Here is a 23,866-nt window from a genome sequence, read left to right as displayed (position 1 = left end):
AAAAAATTATTTCAATTGTAGTAAAAACGAGTTCTGCTGTCAGGAACTGTATCAAACTCTATTCTACTGATTAAATCTACTCTTAGCTTTATGCGTTCGATTATCTTTCTTTGAGCGTATAAAGAAAGGAGTTGTCACAGAGAAGCACAGATGGCGCTCGTTTAGCATGTAGGCTTAAGCACATTTTATTCACGAGTATAATAAAGAAAATCGGATTTTTAAATTTTATTATAAATGAAAATGCAAAAAAATTAAAATGTAAAATAATAATTGAGGTTCTTTCTTTCGAAATGAGGGCCTTCCTTTAGTAAAATGATGTGCTGATCACGGCCTGTATAAGAAGAAAAAAAAAGAGCTACTTAAACGTATTATGGTTGGTTAATGTGTTTAAGTAGCACATAAGTTCTCACATTCGTCATCACCTTATGCGCTCATAACATAGTCTGCCATTATGAAAATTAATTGCAATGCCGAGGATTTGGCCTTGGTATGATTTGTAAGATTTTTTCCCTTGAAATTAACCTTTTTATAGCTTTCTAATAATATAAAATACAACAGAATAAGGTTACAAAATAAATTCTTTTGGACTGTTAGTAATTTATAATTAAATTCGAAAACTTATTTTATCCTTCATTACACAATAAAAGTAAAGCATTCCTGCAACAGCCTGATGTAGGCCAAGTGCCATGGAGGTTATGGCTTCATGATTTTGTGATTGTAGCAATATGGTCAGGACTGTGCGCAGGCCGCTTTTATTTCCTATACAAGCTTATATCTATCGATTTGAAGCTGCGTGGGCTTCAAGTTACCACTGGGGATCGATGTTCTTCACAATGACAGTTCTATGGGTGCCGGGTTAGCCTGGTTGGTAGGGCACCGGATCCATGTCCAAGAAGTTGTGGGTTCGATCCCCGCCGACCGAAGACTCTCCGTGCAGTAAATGGTGACTGATGCACGCTAAATCTATCGGGGTCACGAAGTCCTCCATGTTCCCATAGCAAATCAATACCTCTGGAGGTACTGATGCCGGAGATCTCTTGTCTTCCGGATTTGGACCAAAATTACAAGGATACGGAGTTGAACATTGGCAGTCGTAAACCCAGAATTGGGTCTGCTGTTCAACGACGGATATAAAATGTAAAATAAAAATGAAATTTCCGTGCCTATACTGAGCAAATGCGGTTCTCTTGAAAAGAATAAATAAGTGTAAAACTTTTGCTTATACAGCAACCTTTAATAACAATGACCTCACAGAAAAATTAAATATAACAAGAACGCAAATAGAAACAAAAGATGAAAAGAATAAACCCTTCTGGGATGAAGCGTTTCTCTTGGTTCCCGAAACTTAATTGTCTCAAAAAATATAATCCTTCTATTATGTTATCGGTTGGTAAGAGAATATTAGCTTTTTCTCGATTGGGGTACCCATAAGGAATGCTGGTGAAAATCATCGATCTATTTATTCTATTCTCAGAAAAGAAAGAAGTGACGTTAGTACTCGGTATTAATTTACATCCCTATTTCTGTAATTAAATGAAAGTGACTAGTGGAAAAAGTGTATTGTTTGAGGGATCAACAACAACTGTAATAGACTAAGTCAATTTATTTCTATTCTGGTGGTGTGGTTCAATGTAACTTATTAAATATTTGGCTCACTATTTAGTATAAGAGTATTATAAAAGAATTAATTTTCTCTTCTGTTAATTTTCTGCTCTCTACAACTACGATATTGGGCAATTTGCTATGGATGATTATCATATTTTATATCCGTCGTTGAACAACCGACCCAATTTTGGGCTTACGACTACTAATGTTCAACTCTGTAGCCTTGTAATTTTGAACCAATCCAGAATACATGGAAACTCCTGGGTCAGTACCCCCAGAGGTCTGATTTGTTATGGTAACACGCAAGACTTTGTGATTCGACAGATTTAACGTGCATCAGTCACCATTTACAAACTACACGGAGAGTCTTCACGGCCGGAGGAGATCGAACCCACGACCTCTTGGACATGGACCCAGTGCCCTACCAACCAGGCTATAAGTATAGATAGCATTAGGGGTTGAAATTCGTCGTAAGACTTTCGGGTTACTACTCTCGATTGATTTTTACACCTATGCTTGAAAAAGGGCACCATCAAATATTATTACACTTATAGTGTTTCCAATTATATGCGTATTTTAAATTTAAATTTCAACGAAACAAACAACATAAGAATTTGAAAAACTCTGTAAACATGCTATGCCCTGCAAGATGCAACCCAAAAAATAACTAACGGTGATATTTTACACAAATATAGCCAAATGAGGGATAACATTCAAAACATGGCAAACCTTACTCTTCATTAATGTTATGATATTAATTTTCATAAATTAGTATTACGCTCACAAGCAGTTAGAATTTATAGATTACTGAAAATTCTTATGAATGGTAAATTGTACCGCAAATTTAAACATAAATCACAATAATTAAACTTCCTAGACTATTAAGCCTGTTCACACATCGCCATCGTTAGCGTAACATAAGCGGAGGGATACACCGGAAGTTTCCTAAATTTCTTTCGGTTTCAGGAAGCTTGTTATTGTTTATATTCAATCAACCATACATAACCTTAATAGGCGTTCGATTGAATTTTATTATGCGATACTATGGTTTATTTTTAACAGATATATGATTAAATTTAGCATAATTTGCAAACAAATTTGCACTATATTGTGGTCAAAGTATGCTGATATTATGTTTCATCGTTAAAATAAATATTCCGTTAAGAATTTATTTAAATTAAAAAATGAATAAAAAAGAATATTGTTAAAGAAAAATATACTTTTACGTAAGACAAATTAACTTTTAATAATCTTTTTAATCCTAAGGACAATTTTATACCTGCAAGTGGCATTGTCTGGCATTGTCTGTCATGGCATTTGTCTACTCAGAAGCCAATTAGGCTTGATACACACGCGTGACGTAGCTTACAGACATGAAATTAAAATATAGAATTTAAATCAAGTGGCTAAGCTTATAATCACTTCACTTCCTCTCGAGTTGCAATCATCCAATTGAGAATATAATAGTTATTTAATTTTACAGAAATATTTCAATTCCTTTTTTTAAAATAGCCTCCCATTGTATTGTTACAAATTAGTCTAGATAAAGCATTAGGTTTGTACAGTATGCGTTATATCGCAAAATCTAGTAAAAGAATATAGCTGGCAGCAGTAGCAGATTTGTTAAAGTAATGCTGGTTGTGCTACAAAAGATAGGCTACTCTTTGGGCTACACATTAAATGAAGCGTGAATTAAGCACAAATAATGGCACAAAAACAATACCATAGTTTAGGAATCACAAGCTAGAGCATTCCTCAGTGTTTAGATATAGAATAATAACGATAGTGGAGAACCACGTAAAGAAAGACTGAGAATAAGTATAGAGACCATAATATGTTCGTGGATGGCAAACTAATTTTGAAAAAGTGCCCCATGTTATATTTCGTGGGAGTTCGGGCAAGGGCTTGGCACCACCATCACTAATGGATGGAATTAAACCCATTACCTTTTTATGTATTTATTTTATCTGGAGGGCTATTCTCGCAGGGAATCAAGAAAGCATTCTCTCAAGAAGTTATTAAACGGTGTAGTCTTAATTTTTGGTGCTATACGATTACGTTTCAAGCATTACTATCTGCAATTTTAGACACATATTTTTGAGCTGTATTTCGTTATTTTTGAAAATCATTTCGCGTAATCACGAAATTTTTAGCGAAAAGTGAACACTTGAATATTTGGCGAAGTTTCCGCACTCGTGCACCATCTCTATGCATTTTAGAAGTTCTCTCATTTTTTTTTTATTTGATTATAAAACCGTATAGTGTGTAACAGGATGGTATAGGGTTCAGTGCTCTTACTTGTTAAGTTTCTCCGGTTTGATTCACGACGATGACTGAGAACTCATTTACCTATAATCCTTTCATTTTATGCAAAACTTATTAATCAATTGCCGAAACCGATTTGTTCCATTAAGCTTAGTTAGGATCGAAATTTTTTAGATGCGTTGCATTAACTAAGCTAGGTGTGTTGCATTTAGCCTTATTAGATTTGTTGAAATAGATTAGATAAATGTTGCTTTAAACCTAATTAAATATGTTGCATCACACTGAATTAGATAGGTTGCATTCAGGGACTAATATGGGTTGCTAAGTCTATATGGGTTGACTAATGTAGGTGCTACTAATATAGGTAGCTTTCAGGATTTAATTTAGATATCTAAGGCTGCATTAATTAAGATCAATCCGCTGCTTTAAACTTAATTTGACGAAACATAATTCTCGGGACATTTTCTAAAAAAAAATTTTGTCAAAAAGAATGAAAATTTCCAGAATTTTTAGTATCCATTTTTTTTATTGTGTGCGAAAACATTATTATTCTTTCGATCTTATTATTTTATTGTATCACCAGCGAAGTGGCAACTAGTTAAATAAATAATAATAAAAAAAAGTCAAAAGCAAGATAAATGTCAAACAGACCACCCATCTGTTACAGATTTTGGGGGGGGGGGAAAAACTCATAACAGCTTTATGTTTTTCCTGCCCTAGAGAGAGGGGCGCACAAAATTCATTTCGAGCTCCCATGGCGTACCAGGGCGTGACGTTGCGTCACACCTATTGAAAATTCGTTTGCGTTACAGTGAAGTGCGAAGCGTCCGACCCCCCTCGAAGGTCGAACTATTACGTGAGCGACCATCTGACGATATGTGAACGATATATTCCACTCATGGTTAACGGTTAGTGACCCACACTTCAAGGTGAAGAACTCTTCGATTGTTCTAAAATCAGAGCACGCGTTTATTTGGAGGTTAGAATTGTTCCACGCAAGGCTATGTATTCGATGGGTAAATTGATGTGAATTTAAAGTGGTAGAAAATAATAAGTATTGTTACAATTATCAGCATCATCATGAAATTGATAAATTACTTGTCACAATCGTTTAGATAATTTCCTGCATTAGCTTATGCCAGCGTTACACAATGACGCGGAACTTCTTTCTTTTAAATGCATCATACTATGGATAGCATAAGTTAAGTGGCATACAATCCAAATCTATCTAATTCATTCAATATCAATGCATCAAATTTTACATTCAAACCATTATTTTTTTCTTTCCATGATTTCAGAAATATTTATATGTAAGTTCAAAATGTAGAGAAAACATGGAAAAAATTACAGAATAATGAAAAATGAAAAGAAGGAAATTGTTCAAAAAAAAAAGAAGAAAAAATTAATAAAAATCCGGAAAAAATGGATATAATCTCTTCATTAGTTCACATGATTAGATCCGCAAAAATGAGTGATTTTTAATATTGTATCAATTTAGCCAAAGCAAAATTTATCAATACAATAGTGAAAGGAGCGCACAAAAAAATGTTTGAAACAAAATAGAATAGAACATATTAAGTAATAAATATCACGCAAAAAAAAACAAAAAATAAAATGTAAAGAAAAAACAGAAAAAAACATAAAGCGAGTAGTGAATTCAAATGAACATACATGAATGGGAAAATTTTCAAGAATGATTCAAAATATTGTTTATATATATATATAAAAGTTCAAAATGTAGAATAAAACAAAGAAAAATTATAGACATATGAAAAAAAAGGGCGGGGGTGAAATAATAAGTAAAAAAATAACAAACAACAGTTTAAAAAAAAAAGAAAAGAAAAAAAAAAGGAAGAAATTTTATTTAAAAAGCCGGAAAAAAAAGATATAATCTTTTCATCACCCCACACGATTATATCCGCAAAACAGAGTGCTTTCTGATAAGAAAAGAGTGATAAGAAAAACTTATTGTTTTTCTTAACTTTCTTCGTGTTTTCTTGTGTCTATTTATTATATATATATATATATATATATATATATATATATATATATATATATATATATATATATATATATATATATATATATATATATATATATATATATATATAAAATTTATTTATTTATTTATATATATAATATTTAATTCTAAAAAGCGTATTCTCTGAGTTGGTGAAGAAAATTTGAGTCAGAATGTTGCCACATATTATACATATGTAAATGTGGTAAATTTCTATTTTTGTGTTATAATATACCTGTTACGCAGCTAATCACTGAACATTTTACACTTGGTCATTAAACAGACTTCTAAGTCTCAAAAATAGAAAATTTGCGTTACAACGGCCTAATCTTCTTTAATAGAGAAAGTAAACAAAATGCAATAATTAAATATTATGTATTCTGTGAAATGAACATTGCAAAGAAACTTAGGTGGAAAGATATACCACTTTAATTTTTGAAATTTCATTATCTTCAAATATCAAGTCGGAAAACGTCGATTTGTTTCGAGCACTCAAAACAAGGTGCTCATTATCCTGACCCACAAACAGGTGAACTATGTAGTATTAATATATTACTACACAATTAAACGAAATATTATTGATACATTATTACAAAATGAAAAAAAATATTACTAATATACTACCAAAATATACAAAATAGTTTCACGTATTGGTGATTTTGATCATTTGCGCCTTATTTCGAGCTCCCGAAACATGGCGATTACTTTTCACCATAATTTTTTAAGCTAATGAATTTTTTCCATTGAGGAGTATATTATTATAGATAAGTGTTACTCTAATAGGTATATCACGCGAGGAAAATTATTGTCAACAAAACCGGTAAGTCAACCGTAAAAGAAAACATTGCTTGATTCAAAACTAAAAATACATCAATAGAGGGCAAAAGATTTTTTACTTAAGTATACACTGTGAAGAAAATTATGGTCAAAACTACCAGAATATGATAAAATTTACTGTGTTTCTATCTGTACGGAAACATTATAAAGCTCGGTAATTTTTACCGAAGAGCTTTGGGTGTGAAATAAACAATAAAATACATTTTTACAAAATGCGACAAAATTTGGTAAATGTGGTAACATTCGGTAATTTTATCATGATACCTTAGAACAAGGCATAAAAACCATTTATTCGGTTAAATTTACTTTTCAGTTTTGTATTTTTTACTAAATGAGTGGTAATAAGAACTATAATTTTGTAGAGTAGAATTTCCTGTAAATCGAACGGAGAAAATTACGAAATAAATCATTTAAATCCTGTATTAATCCTGCAATTTATTAATAAAAATTGTTTTTTTTTATTTATCAGAAATGTTATTGCCAAACAGTACGGTATTTTTACTAGAATGTTTATCTTAGTGTAGTAATGTAAAACGACGGAATTATGAGATTTGGAGTAGTTTTCCTCGCAAACTTACTGACACGCGATAATACCTTTCTAATGCAAATCATAAAATATGTTTGCTTTAGTTGCACACGTTTTAAGTAAACAAAGCCAAAGGTCGCTGTTGATAGTACACTATACATAGGTAATAACACATTTACCTCTGTCAAAATCTCGCTATTTTCTTCATTTTTTTAATTTTTTTAAATGTAATTTACTTAAAAAAACATTTTATTTTTTTACTGCATTGATAAAAACATGAAACACACTTTTAAGGAGCTATTCAAAATATTTATCCGAGGAAAATACCTTTAAAATGCATAAAGCTAGAAAAAAAATTTGGTAGAAAAATACAATGTAGAAATTGTTTGAAATATGAAAAAATTTTTATCAAAGAAAAATTTGAATTCAAAAAAATGACAATAAATAAGGGGAATAGTATATAAAAATTTTAATTTTACTTTATTTTTCTTAAGTGAATTGTTGAAAGTTAGTTAAATTAAATTTCAGTCATTTAAATATCATTTAAATATACCTTTTCAGTCATTTAAATATATTTTTGGTAATAACAAAATTTTGAAAGAAATTTTCTCACAGTAAGCCACATCGAGGCAGATTACGACATAATATGCATGCAAGGTGCTGTTAGTCAAAAAGGCTAATAAATTATTTCTATGTTCCCTGCAAAAATTCAACATGTATACAAATTTTTTAGACATCGAATTCAATTTTGTAATTTGAATTCGGTATAAAAATTACCTTTAACACAGGAATAGACAAGAATAATGACTCCTTTACAAAAACATTCTCTGTCAGGATGATCTTCTGTCAAGTTAAAACTACAATGAGACGTTCCGGAACACCTGTACGAATAAAAAAAGAAAGGATAAACCAAACATTGTTTTTAAAACTTTATTTAAGATCTCGGTATTAAAAAGAAGGAGAAATATTTTGATTTGTCACACAGTGCCCAAGAAGCGAATTCTTTAATAATTAGTTATTTTGTTCTTGTAAAATAGAACTACCAAAACTGAAATAACCAAGCTGATTTTCTTTTTTCTTCTTCTTTTTTTCAAAATTTAAAATGTTATAGACATAAGGAGAAATGTAAAAAACTACCAAAATCTAAAATTGTGTTCAAGTTTCAAGTTTTTGTCAGTTATTAAAACAAATAAATATACACATCAAAGGTGGCATGTAAATATTTAAGCGAGAAGAAATAAAAGCACTATCGAAATCAGTCGAGTCAGTCAGTTATCGAAATCAGTCAGTTATTTCTGAATTTGTAATGTAAAGCATTAAAATCATTTCTATTGTTTTATGTAGTGTTTCTAAGCAAGCTTTGCAAGCTTTCCTTTGCAAGCTTTGGCAATCAAAATGCTTTTGATATTTACAGTTTTGCCTTTCTTTGCAGTCATTCATTATATTTCAATAACGTTTTTGTGCTTTCTGCGTTTATTTACTCATTTGCGGTTTCTGATGTGTATACTTTTTGACAACTATACTCTGTTGCAAGCTAAGAAAAAAACCATTATCCCTATGGAGAGAGCCTGTTGGCTTATGAAGTGCATGCCAAATGGATGCCAAGCTCCGAGCACAAGCGTATATCAACATCGCCAACTCTTGAAACGAAACGACGTTGCGCAGACTCCTTTTTGCTTGCTTCCTTATTAACAGCAATAATCAATTAACAAGTAATAAGAATTAATAAAATAATATATCTAAAACTCGTAACAAATATACATCTTGCTATTCACATTTAAAGAAACTGATGAAAAAGAATAATAAATATTGTTTCTTGCAGACGATTTTCTTCTAGGGCGAAAGTCCAATCAAAGTCCAGCAGTCCAATCAAATCCAATGCTCTTGCAACGTCATATAGTTGTTTCTTTTTTAAGAACGAATGCTCTGTTATCAAAATATGTCTTCAAGTTTAGGATTTCAGAAAAAGACTATGAAACTATAAGCCCTTTTTTTCAATAATTTTATGATATATATCGTAACAGATAGCACGAATTAAATTTCTGATTGACATGTTTAACTTTTAAAAGCTTTTATAATGTTTTGAAAGCATATTTATGTAATCTTATTACGAAATAAACCGGAACTATATACAGAGGCGGATGATTACTTAAATTCTATACCGCAATGGTCTTTTCTTAGCTTGCAACGGAGTTTAGTTATTTCAAACCAGGATTTTTTTTTCAAAAAGAAAAAGAAAAAAAAAGAATGCTTTGAAACACATCGGCACTTTTGGTACATCATCCTTAAAATCCATTTTACTGCAAAATCTATTTTCACCGTAAAATATTATTCCGCAATTTTTGCAAAAATATATATATTTAAATAGACTGATTCAGTAATTTTACGTTAAATATTATTACTATATTTTCATATAACTAGTAGTCATTTGAGAGCTTACTAAAAACAGTAGTACGAAAGGAATGAAATTTAAAATAAATCCACGCCAATATAATAATTTTCATATGATTAACATTAAAAAAAAACACTAAGTAATACATTTGCCTCGAAATACAATTCTAATATTAATTATAAATTACAAAAATATAGGAAAAACAATAACGTTAAAATTTTTCTTTAAACGAAAATGCTTTAATAATTGAATTTTAGAAACCTATTGTTACGGATTTTTACTGATGGAGTAAAGACTGAGAAATTTACGTCGATGCAAGATAATCTTGCAAGCTTATGCTGAGATTAAAAAAAAAAAAAGAAATTTCCCTGGTATATATTTCAAGGCAGCTGCAAAAGTTAACTAGAGGCACAGTGGGTATTAAAATACACCCTGGCTCCTTTTCTAAAGAGGCACAATCAATATCGTAACTATACGCTTGGAATAGGCAGATGTTCTATTCCATATGGCTCATCTGTCATAAAAACACTTCGATTTCAGTATTAACATGTCTTATTTAGCTCTAAAATGCATAGTATACCTCAAACGAGTTTTTTTTTAAATACATAAAACGAGTTTTTTGCTCACAATGTGAACGTCTTCTTACTTTGTATGTTAGAATGGACCTTTATACCTTTTTGCATTTACATAACCAAAGATTACTAAATAAAAATCGAAAACTTTAATTGCAACATTCACATTTTCTTTCAATGCATACTATTTTATTTATTTGCTTCAATTTAAAAAAAAAAATATGCATCCCAACTATTTTGGGAAACATCAAAAAAATGTACCTTCAAATCGGCAAACATCAAAAATCGTAGGGGAAAATGTAATTTAGTTAACCGATGAAAGTATGCCATGTCTTGATAGTTAGTAAACGTGACGGAACTTCATTATTTAATCAACGTTTTGTTGCCTTGTCAAAATAAATCATTGCCATTCGTGTTCTTAGGATCTATTTGCACCATTTTAGTTGCTATATGAGTTCTTAGATCCATTCGTACTTTTAAAATTGGTATTTAATTTTTAGATTCGATAGAGCCATTTTAATTGATTTTAGAATTTTTTTGAATCATTGCTATTAATTGTTTTAATAAGTATTCCAGTCTCTAGATTTAACTGTTATTGGAATTCCTAGAACCATCAGCACCATTTTAATTTCTATTTGAGTTCTTATATAGATTCGCGTTATTTTAATTGCGATTTCCTTCTTAGATATGCTCGTCACTGCTAATCTCGTTCTATGGTTCATTGCTTTTTAATGAACGATTTGATCTCTTAGATTTGCTCACTCTATTTTAATTTCTTTTTGAATTAATGTTTCGAAAAATTTTAATTTTTTTTAAATAATTCATAACTGGCACCATTTGAATTTCTTTTTGAATTCATAATTGGTTCCATTTTTATTTGTCTTTGAATTTTTAGATCCATTTTTATTGTTATTTGGTTCTTATATCTATTTGTGTCACTTTAACTTTTTTTTGGACTGTTATATTTAATTGTTATTTGAATGCTTCGATCCATTTGCATCATTTTATCTAACATTTCATCTTTTAGATCAATTAGCATAACACTTAAATTTTCAGTACAGAAATTTTCCATTTTAAAAATTTTAGGATCATAAAATTGATCCCCTCTTTCGATTTACTTATTTTAGATTCATAAAATAACAGTTCCATCTTAAGCATTTAGATCTAGAATACGTCAAAAATACATTGCTCGATTCACAATCATAATGTCTCAGGTCTTGCGTTACAACAACTATTTATCCTTTTTTTTTAATAATCTGAATCAGTAAATATTTCATTTTTATTTATCATCTCCTTGTCAAGATTTTAATATTGGCTAAAAGAACAAAAAGTAGCAAATAAAAGTTTGATGGATTATGTAATTTATGCTAGATTTTGTTCCCTATATAGTAACTTACTTAAATGCTTAGATACCTTTGAAAAATATCATCGAAAATTAATATAACTCACTCAATGCGCGCAATTTTCTATTTATTTATATCCGATTTGGTTTACATTTTACGTCTATAAATTATACTCCTTTCTTTGTCGAACATAAACGGTGAAGTCAGGCTATGAAAAGAAAGCAATTACTGTGTTCGCAAACTCAATTTTTCATTCACAATCATTATGTCATCTTCCGCTTCTTATCGATATTGAAGAATAAGTTGAAGAACATTCCCGCTATAAATATCCCCCCCACTCTTACGCGAGCCTCACAAATCGTAGTATTTATGGATTGTAAGTTCTATAGATTGCGTGAATGATTTTCGGACCAGGGCGGCGTACATCACGCTCGGCGATCAATGGGGTGAATTGTACTAGTATGATGGACAGGGGATGAAATCGGTGGAATAAAGGGGATGGAGTGGATTGATCCCATTTCGTGGCTAAAGGAAACGCCCTTCCGTCTATGGGAGAAGAGGGAAAGTGTGGCTAATTTTGGCGAAAATCGTGCGCAAATTCGAACGTGTGCTTAATTAATATTTGCAAGAGAAATCATTCTATTTATCTCTATTTTAATAGAAGTTAATGTGTTAAGAATTTATTTCGAAATTAGTTTGATGGTGACAGTTTAGCAGCGAAATGTGCTTTGCCTTTTAATTAATGAGAGGAATGAAATTAGTTTAGTAGAGATTTTTTCCTTCTATTTTTACTTTATGAAATTGCATCTTTCTTTCTATTTACGACCGTGGCGAACCATATTTCTTCAAGCAATTCCCGTGAGATTTTAGTATTTTCCGTAATTATTTTTCAAATATTTTTTTTTATTTTATTGTAATTATCTCCTGAGGTTTTAGCAGTTTCTAGTACAATTCCTCAGAGATTTTAGTATTTACTCAACGTCTTTGAATTTTTAGTATTTCCTCAGACGATTCCTTCGAGTTTTTAATATATCCTCGTACAAATACTTCGAGTTTTTTTTGTATTTTTTCACCGAATTTCTTCTAGCTTTTAGTGCAATTCTTTCAATGTTTTCAACTATCATGAACATCAGCGTATTTAAAAAGGGGAATTTAAGTTATAATGCTCATCAGGCTTATTTTATTTTATAACCTTCACTGAACAGCCGACCAAATTAGATTTGGATATTTGAAAGAAATTAGGAAACGAATAAAGAAAGAAAAGTAAAATGAGGAATGTATGTAAGAATATATAAATAAACAAATGAACAAGTATGGTTTTCAAAACTATTTTTGGAATAAAATTGGCTCACACTACCGGTGATTTAAATTTATATTGTGTTATGTCAGAATTATGTAAAAATTGAATAATATGCATTTTATGTAACTGCTTTCATACTGATATGATTTACCAGAGTGTTGTTTTCCTCCTAACAGATTACATCAAACATACGCAGTAAAACATAGATACTCAAATCTCATGAAACTTTCTTTGTTTTTGACGAAACCATTACCTAGCTTCGAGAGAACATTTTGTCAAAGTGACGAAACAACTATCACAACTTTTTCAAGGAAATGGATTTCGTCAAAAGTAAAAATATCTTTCATCACTCTATTTTACTTTTCAAAAAAAAAAAAAAAAGGTACCTTTGAGGCACTTCTAGTGCCTCATGATAACTAACGGGTGGCATATTGTTGCTCACTTTTTCGTGGGTACCAGATAGGTGGATCAACATCACCAAAATAAAACAAGAAGGATGGATAGAACATATAGATAAATTACATCCATGCCCGAACAAGGACTCGAACCCGGAATCAGCCTGGCATGAAACTAATTTCTTGACCACCATGCATCTTGTTGGCATTCTAATTTCCATCGTGTAAATCACGTGATTTCGCGACAAAATGATTCGCAAAATTAAGGATTGCTGACTCGTCAAAAGGGAGAGTTTTATTTCTGAGAGTGACACATACCAAATAAGATTGTATTCAAGAAAAACATGCAAAACAAGGTAATTTTATGAGATCGCATTATGTTTCAAAATACTTTTAAATTAAAAACATTTTGGAAGGGAAAGGAATAAAAATTTTACAGAAATTAACGAAAATAAGTATTTTATTTTTTATAATAACTCATGCAAGATAAATGTAAAGCTGGGAGGTTTATAAGTGATAGCTAAGTGAACTGGAGTAAATAGCTTTAAAGTTTACACGTTTCTTCCTTCTTATTTATTAATAAATAAATATATCGTATTATCTTTTACTTATCGCCAGCAAGTTTCTAATTGGCGAAATCTACAAGATGCTCCAAAATTATAAAAATGGTGCAATGTCTCGTGAAATAAGCGTGGGATCAAAATTCCAAAATTTTACGTTCGAGATTCTTGCAAAAGCTCTATTTAAGGATATCAAACTTGACCTCTCAATTTTATCCCTCGAGACAACTTAACGGAACGAAACAACTTAACAACGAAATCTTAAATAGGAATCCCAATTTATGTACTGTAGATTTGAATTCCGTGAACTAAAATGCGAAAACAATTGCGGAATTTGGGAACTTCTTTTTCTGGCGATTCCAAATTTGCAATAAGAAATAAAGTTTCCTATTTAAGATTGTGAAGTTAACTCTCCCACCCCCTTGAAGAAAATTAGGCTAGGTTGGAAGAAGGTCGAGTTTATCATTGAGAAAATCTTTTGAGACATCCAACAAGTATATTTTTAGATCCGTTGCGTATTTTCCAAGATACTTGACCATTTCTTTTCAAACACCCTGTATAAATCTCCAATATTGATTAAAATGGTTCACGTTATTGAGTTTGAATTATTGGCGTTTTAATACGTCATTAAAAGCATGCTAGTTTTTTTTAATGTTATCTGTTTACTTTTTGTGGCCAAATATACTAGGAACCTTGTTCCTTTTCGAAAACACTCAGAATAGTCTGTTTCTACCTTTATCCATTCAGATTTTTCAAATTTATTGACTTGACCAAATGAATCTATGTTGAACAGACACGAAATCGTTCCTTGAGAAATTTCAATTTTTAAAAAAAAATCTTTCTTAGAACCTTCTTCCACTCAAACTTTCAGATAACCTTGACGTTCCTTTCTTTAAAAGAGCTTAAAATACGTCATTCAAAGACAGTTCTATTGATGTAGGAAGAGTTTATTTAAAAACGTGCCTCCCCCCCCCTAAGTTACTTTATCCCCGAAATCAATCGAAAACGATAAGTAAAAGAACACAATTCAATTCGGAATTTTCTTCCTCAAGTGAAGTCTTCGCTTAGCAATAAACTTCGAAACATGGAAATCAATAGAGTTCATTCAGAATAACATTGACTTTAGAAACATTCTTCGATCTGCCACGCTATCTTGTTTCGAATTTTCTGAGGACACCCTGCAATTTCGTTCTAAAGAAGGTTTATCCTCCTCACTCAGTCAAACGCAGCTGCCATTAACCTCCCTCGATATTGAGTGGGGGGATGCACGAACATATTGATTCTAACTTATAGGTTTCTTATCCAAACGAAAGATAAAATAAATCATTTTTTTTTTGTCTGTTATAGGTTTATTTTGTTCTTATAATGTCTTATATAGCTTTTTTTTAGATATATTATGTTAGTCTTAAATGTTAAAATCGAAACGAAAGTAAAAATATATTTCTTGTAACAAAGATTTTTTGATGTATATTTTCTAGACATTTTGTTCTTAAAAGGTTTGTATAGGCTCTTTCGGTTATATTAAACTTATGTGTTAAACTTTTGAGTACAAATAAGTAATAATACGTAATAATGATAAATAAATAATAATTAATAAATAATTCATAAATAATAAAAATAAATAATAACAATAAATAATAATTAATAAATAATAATAATAAATAATAATATTAAATAATAACTAATAAATAATAATTCGTGTAACCGATGGTTTTTCTAAAATCTGTTACAGTTTCATTTTATTATTATATGTCTTATATAGGCTCTTAAAGGTATAGCATAATTTAGAATATTTCGCATATTCTTCAGTTTTCTATAATTTTATTAATTTTTAGTTTCGTCTAGTTCTCACAGGTTTTAATCATTGGACGAACTTTTAAGTAACAACAAGGGATATTATTATCATTAACTAATGATTGCCTTAATCAGAGCTAACATGAAAAGCTAAACAGGTTCTAATATGTAAAGCTTACACGTTTTGATTAAAAACGGAAGTAAAAATAGATAAAACTTTTTAAGACAGACGTTTTTTATCTGTTACAGAGAGAGATCTTTCCAAAAGTAACACGTTATTTCTAAAAGTTGCAACTAAGTAACAGTCCTAAAATTTTTGATGACATTGTCAGCAAACAAAATTCATTGTGTTCAAGCTGCTTTTATCCCGACAATACTATAAATTTACATTTGATGTTCTCACTTTAAGATGAGTTCTTAATACACCATTGCCTCTGTTACTGTAAATTAAAAGAAATTATAAAGTTTGCTGTTTTTTTTTTAAACAGATATTGGTAAAAATTATTTTTTTGTACAGTTACTGCCCGAGTATGTTATTAAAACTGTTAAGACTCCAGTTTAGCTTCAAGATATAAATCCATCAAACTTATTACGTTACGGGAATGGGTTTTAAAGTTATTTGATAGACTAATAACGTACCGCTATAAGAAACTCAGAACAATTCCTTGATTGAAGTATCACAAGCATCAAAATAAGAACTCCTGATAAAAGTGCGTTATTATAATATGATAGATGAGTGTTATCTAAAAACATTCGACCATTGTTTATAATAGCTATGAGATAAATAAAACAATGTATTATGATATAGATCGAAGATATAATTGCAAATAAATTGCATAAAATTAGAGATTGTTATTATTTAAAAATAAATTTTATCGTACACTTTAAATTAAATATATAAAATTAATTTTCAGTAGTACTTTCTTCAGATAAAATACTTTGTCTAAGTGTTATAATTAGGTTAAATTCCCATATTTAGAGCTCTTGAGACCCTAACAAAAAGAATGAATTAAGCGTAATTTAGAATGTCTCGCATATTTTCTTTTCTCCGTTATTAATTTTTGCTTTCCGTGAGTACACGTATTTAATTGATGGAGATATCTTTAACAATGACAGGGGATATTATCATCATCAATTATTAATTGACTTCAATTATCACTAGCATGAAAAGCTCAAGCAGTACTTTCTTTATATGTTGTTGAACTTTTCAGAGAGCAAAAAGAGGTGCGATCCAAATAGATACAAAGCATAACAAATAAAGAAGTAAGTTCACGTAATATTTAAACTGTTGGATTGAAATGGTTTCATTTTATAAATTGTAAACAGTACTAGCGGTGGCAGCTTAGAATGATATGAGATCCATTGTCTTATTCTTATATTAATTCATAAGAGTCTACTAAAGTGGAAGAATTCCATTAATTTAGAATGCCTCGAATGTTCTTCAGTTATCGATCATTTTATTAGCTCTTATTTTCATCTAGTTCTCACTGGTTTTAATTATTGGACAAAACTTTAAGTAACAGGAAGGGATATTATTACCATTAACTAAGGATTGACCTTAATTAGTGCCAACACGAAAAGCTCAACAAGCAGTTTAGTAGACAGTGACAGCACGGGGAGAAAAAATTCTGGATAAGTTACTGTACTCTATGGTAATGACATTTCTGGTAAAAAAAGAAAACGACCCATAATTTTGGTTGAAAAAACCAAAATATACTGTGTTTAAACCAGTCACTTGGTAATTTTTCCTTTCATATGTTGTCATGTGTTGTTCTTTATATGTTGTCAGGTTCTGTTTTTTCAAAACTGTAGTTCTTATTGTTACACATTTTGTACAAAATGTGAACTTAACCTAATAAATGGTTTTTATGCCATACTCAAAGGTATCTTGATATAATTACCAAATTTCACCACATTTACCAAATTTTATCACACATTATAAAAAAATAATTTATAGTAAATTTTACATAAATCATTAACAAAGTGCGTCGGTAAAAATCATCGAGATTTTTTGGGTTTTCAATAGATCCAGAAATATGGTAAATTTTATCATATTCTGGTAGCTTTAATCATACTTTTTTCTCAGTGCAGAAAAATGTAAACTCTGGACTGACATGTTTACATTTTACAAACTGTAATTAGCACTAAAACAACAATTGCAAAGTTACTCTACAATTATAGTCATGTTGTTGTTTTATAAAAGCGGGTTGCAATAATTTTTAATACTATTGATTGAGTTACTTGCAACCTTAAATTGAATTTATGAAGTTGATAACTCAATGTTTGCTTTTAAACAGTTAACTTATAAATTTCTTTTTTCAATTCCGCATATTTATTTCATTACTAAACAGTCATTTTTTTATAGACATACTTTTCACGCAATGCCTTATTTGCATGTTTGGTAGGGTCCTGTTAACAATCTCATTTTGTAAAGACTTCAATTTTCTTATAACAGTTATCATTTTTGGATTATTCATTTGAACATAATTCATCATTTTCAACTAAATTCAATTGAAAAAAAATACTAATTTGAAAATAGTTTTTAATTAATAGACGTACGGTACGCACACTGAGGTCGCAGGCACAACGAAGTCGTCCAAGAACTCGTTTGAGCTGAAAATTCCACAATTTTGAATACATGGAAGAGGACATGCTCGGGTGAACATAATAAATCGGTGTGAAAGAAACGAAGAAGACTCTATCTCATTTGAAACTTTATTTTCCACAAGATAAGGTACTTTGCCTTGCTAGTGTGAAAGAGACGCCCTCGGATAAAAGATCAGAGGCGAAACGGTAAACGAACTTATCCTTAGATGTTCCATTAAAAAGAATTGAAAACCATTGGTAGCCATTTTTTTCTTTTCTCTCGGTACTTCTTAAAGAGATTTCCTCTTAAGTATCCGGCCGTATCTGATGATAGGAAGAAGGTGTCAAATTTGAAAGAAGTGAAGGTGAAGATACCTTCTTTTTTTATGCTAATAGTCTGCTTAGTTTAGTTTTTTCAGACGATAAAAAAAGAACTTTTGTAGGATTAAAAGATGTAAGAGTTTTTATGGATGTGTACAATTTTCTTGTTTGACTTGAAGAGTAAGATTAAAAATCAGGTGTGGCGTGAATATGCCAAAAGTTTTTTTAGTTAATATTTGCTAACTTGCAGCTATGCAAATGGATACATTAATGTATCTAAATGAAGATGGGGGGAAAATTAGGCTTAAGGTTAGAGAACTGGTATAACTTAATCTGTATGAAACTTATTTGTTACTTTGGATGTGGGATCAAAAACGGAACATTTCCAGCTGAAAATTAAAAAACTGTAACATAAGTATTTTATTTAAGTTTAAAAATTTAGTTCATCGAATTTTTGACATTTACAAAACGCACCCAGTCTCCAAAGGGAGAGTTACAAGTTCATAACAAAACTAAGCACGTAAGTATTTTGTTAAAATTTTAAAATTTAGTTTTGAACATTTAATTTTAACATTAAAAAAAGGGCACCTTGTCTCTAAAGGGGCGTTTTTATTTCAAAATAAAAAGCTGTATATACAATGCTATGCAATGCTACAAGTATTTAACATTTAATTCTAACATTTTAAAAATTATGAACCCTATTAATAAAAGGGCAGTTCTGTTTCAAAATAAAAAGCTGTATTAAGATATGCGCACAAGTATTTTGCTTGTAATAAATATTTAGTTTTAAACATTTAATTTTAACGTTTTAAAAAAATTACTAACCCCATCTCTAAAGGGGCATTTTCAAAATAAAAAACTGCATTAAATAATGCAAAAAAGTATTTTGTATATATTCAAAATTTTAATTTTTAACATTAGAAAACTACGCACATTTTTAACTATTAGAATAGGATATATCTCAATATTTCACTTTCGAATTTAAAAAAAAAAGTATAAAACAGCCAATGAAATGAAAAGTTTTAAACAGTAATTAAACAATTTCAAACTGTAAACAGTAATTTTAAAGTAATTACCTTCGACTTAATTAAAAAAAAACATTCAAAAAATAAAAAACAATTATTTTTTTCAAATCAACAAAATTTTGCTTTTATTTTATTGATTGCAACGGGAAACAAATACAGAAGATGCTAAAAAAAGGGATAACAAAAATGGTTTTGTTTGCAGGAAGAAACATGGTTATAAATTCTAACTTCAGCTTGAAAATCTCACAAAAAATAAAACATTTGTTTCTCTTTTTTTTATTTACTTTAAAAAAAGAAAAGAAATTATCTGTTATTTGTTATGCTGTGAAAATAAGTATGGTGAAAGCTACCAGAATATGATGGAATTTACCGTATTTTTAACTCAAAGGGAACACCAGAGAGCTTGGTAATTTTTACCGAAGCACTTTGGCAATGATTTTGGTAAAACTAACAATAAAATTTGGTTTTATATTATGGGATAAAATGTAGTAAAGACAGTAAAATTTGGCAATTTATCGTGATACCTGAGAGCATGGCATAAAAACTACTTATTTGGTTAAATTAACTATTCCGTTTTGTGTTATTTTACTAAACGTGGGATTACTCTAATTTTGAAAACCAAAATTTCCAGTAAATTGTTACCATATGAACGGAAAAATCACCAAATGAATGATTTAAATGCCGTATATTTCGACTTTAATTTAACTAATATTTATGCAGAATTATGTTGTACTTTTTACCAGAAATGTTATTATCATACGGTACGGTAATTTTATCAGAATTTTTTTTCCGTGTAGGTAAGAAAATAGGTATGTTAAACAAAAGATCATATTTTTTCATATAATTTCAGTCAACCCTACCTCTTGCTACTTTCACTATATTATTTCTGTAAATGTTTTATCTGCGTGTTTAATGGGCTGGAAACGAACCCATAGACCTAAGATTTTTTTTTAGCTTTAAAAAATAGTTTTTCTTTTATGCATAAAATTTTTTTTGGTAAGAAGATGTTATTACAGACATTTGTTTAACGAATAATTATTTTTATCTGTTGGTTTCTGAATGGAGTGGTGACCAGGAATTTTGCTCCTTACTTATTGTAAAACATGTGCTAAATGATATTGAGCTCAAAAAACAATTCTGTATTCTCAAACTCAGATAAAAGTTGGGTATTCATTTTGGGATACGAATATGATTTGAATCATTGAATTGATTCAATAAACCAAATCACAATTATGGAATTAATTTGATTCAATAATTGGATGAAAACGCTGTTTTTTTTATCTGAACAGATTCAAATCACTGCCTATCTTACCTGCTACATTTTAGAAATGACTTTATCAATTGTATTAGACATAAATTCGAGCTACCTTTTCAAATTGATTCCACGCAATATAAAGTTAAAAACTTTCTTTAGACTGTGTAATCATTATCATCTTAACAGAGATCAAGCGAAAGAGAGAAACTTAAATAAATATTTTTTTTATTATTTGCTTTAAAGGTAATAGAGTAATTAGGGTTTATGTGCACTTGCTGAATAAACGAATTTGAAGCATCGATGTTTCAAACTTATTAGAATCACTGATTCGAATCTTTCAATACTCGAAAGATTCGAAGCACTGTGATGATTCGCTTTCTTCAACCCTAAACTGGATAACAAAGCTCAGTGGCCTCTAAAAGTGTGTTCTTAGGACTTGAAGGATTTGTTTTTTACGTTAAGACAAGACCAGGTGTACATTTATATTTGCTATTGAACATAATGTCCTTTTAAAATTAATTACTGTTGCAGAACTTTTGACCTCTTCGGTTAAAAAATTCTGTTATATAACATTTTAGTATATCGTATCCTTCAGGTCTCGAAAAATATATTGCTTGACATACCCGGGTATGTCAAAGTTGCAATTAGACATGCATTTTTAACTCCTATATGCCCAGCCGAAAATGTAAATACGTAATTAGAAATGCCTAAATGTATAGAGTAAGGGGTCTTCAAATTTTGACGAAAATTATCAAGATGCCGGTAGCCAGATAGGGCGGATAAATGTCACCAAAGGTTGAGAAAAAAGGAAAATCGATTATATTTGATAATACTCAAACGTTATAGAAAATATTTACATAAATAAGAATTTTAAGACAAAGTTAACTATCTTAGTCATGCTCGCTGCGTATGAGAGCATAGATCATATAGAGGTTTAAATAGCAGTGTGGAAGAAAACGCGTGCACATTGTTTTTATAACATTGTTTTTATACACACATTGTCTTTATAACACTGCTTTTAAGTGATTTGTTGAAGGGCATGCCCATAATACTTAATAATTCTGTTTTCTAAATAAAATAATGCTGTTGCAATGCTTTCAAAACAATACTCTGTCTTTGCTCCATTAATGCTTATACATACTACTTAATATTCCTCTCTTAATAATACACGGAGAAAAAAATTCTGGTAAAGTTATCTTAGTGTAAGGTATCTGGTATATTTATGCTAAAAAACCCATAATTCTGGATTGTGAAACCAAAATATAAAATATTCAAATCATTAATTTGGTAATATTTCTGTTCATATGGTAACCGTGCACCGGAAATTCTGATTTTCAAAATTATAGTTCGTATTACCACACATTTAGTAAAACTAAAAAGTAAATTTAACCGAATAAATTGTTTTTATTACACGCTGCAAGGTATTAAGGATTAGTTACCAAATTTTATTACATATTATAATGCCATATTTTATTGTTTATTTAACCAAAATCTTTGCCAAAATGCTTTGGTAAAAATTACTGAGATCTTTAGTGTTCCCATAAAAGCAGAGGAACGATAAACTTTACCGTATTCTGGTAGTTTTGATCATGATTATTTTTCCTAAATATACCTAATCATGTTATTTAGATAAGTGAATTTATTAATATGTATCCGAAAAAGATGTTTGGGCAAATAAAAGTTTCATTCTGACGTGTAAAAAGTTTGAGATTTTCCAAGTCTTGGTATTTTGTTTATCGTACTAAGTTAAGGGGGCTCCAAAAATATTTATAACCATTCTGAAAGTGATAAACTGGTTCCTGAGTATAAAGATGAACTCTTATGTCAAGGAAATCAAATCCATTCCATGAATTTGCTACTTTATTAACAGTGCGAAATAAAAACAAAACTGTGTGTAAATAATGTTGAAATTATAAAAACAAAAACATTTTAATTTTAATTTAATTATTCCAGTAAAGGTAAAACATTTCAATCCCTTTTATTATAAAATTCTGTGTTGTTTATAACCACTAATTTTACTTAGTTCCGATCGTAACTCTAGCGTAACGATTTTTTTAAGAAACAATTAAAATCTTTCAAGAGATCAAAGACTGGAATAATAAGATGTTTTCGCTTCAAATAGCTTTACGAGACAGGAAAGAAAGACTTTATTTCATGCTTTACGAGTTCTCTCAACTTCAGAGAATCTTAACGATTCTTTAAAATTAAGAGATATGGCCATTAAATGCTCCCGATGTCGTAATGCTTTACGAAGCTCGTGCTTTGTTATCTAAAAGGCACCACTTTTTGATGAATGATTGAAAATTTATTGTGATCCATATTGATTGTTATTTTAATTGAATGGTGTGGAACGATATGGATGGGTTTTTTTCTTTTGGTTTATAAGATGTGAATGCTCTGATCTCCCACGCTTTTAAAGATAATCGTGAGGGCAGTTACACCCACGCTGAGAGCTATTAACTTTCACGCTGATGGGCACTGCTCATTTACATGAGATAGAATTGAAATGGAATATTAATAAGAATTCGAATGGATTATGTAGAAGTTTCATTCTTGCCTGGAATGTTTTGCTTTTTTCAGACAAATATTGTTCAGCAATGAAATACAGTTTCCCTTTCTCTTGATCTATAACTTTCTACTTTTTTTTTTTACGTGGCACTCGGGTACTTGCAATGCTTACAACTCTAGGAAAAGTGATCATGCCTAACCATGTGAATTAAATCAGATTTAGTTGATTACCTGTAAGCGACGTCATGCGCGTGTTTCAAACCTCATTGGCTTCTGAATCAACAAATGTCATGATTTACCTCCGATGACGTCACTTGCATTTATCCATTGCTGTTTTACTTTTTTTTCAGATATTGTCAATAGTATTTAGAATTTCTCTAGTTTACTTACATTCATTGTAGACAACTCTGATTTTTTTACATTTCTAATTGAGCATAAAGGAATAATTGATTTCATAAGTAAACTGCATTATGAAAATGGTATATTTAAAGTTATTATCTGTAAAGATTTATAAAATTGCTTAATATTGACTGTTTGACTGTAATAAAATTAAATTGGGTTC

General features: G+C 30.0%; 1 protein-coding gene across 2 annotated transcripts in view; it reads right to left on the bottom strand.

Moving 5' to 3' along the window:
* The window catches only part of LOC107454090 (uncharacterized), a 93,071-nt gene that overhangs the window by 29,020 nt on the left and 40,185 nt on the right, over nucleotides 1-23,866 (bottom strand). For both annotated transcript variants that reach the window (XM_016071146.4, XM_087165497.1), the window contains exon 3: nucleotides 8,031-8,134. In XM_016071146.4, coding sequence (XP_015926632.2) covers nucleotides 8,031-8,134 — 104 coding nt within the window. The remainder of the gene's footprint in view (nucleotides 1-8,030; nucleotides 8,135-23,866) is intronic.

The sequence above is a fragment of the Parasteatoda tepidariorum genome, chromosome 6 (genome assembly GCF_982258835.1).
Source record: "Parasteatoda tepidariorum strain Cologne lab strain chromosome 6, Ptep-v5.0, whole genome shotgun sequence".
Classification (NCBI taxonomy): Eukaryota; Metazoa; Arthropoda; class Arachnida; order Araneae; family Theridiidae; genus Parasteatoda; species Parasteatoda tepidariorum.
This window is presented reverse-complemented; position numbering and strand designations above follow the sequence as displayed.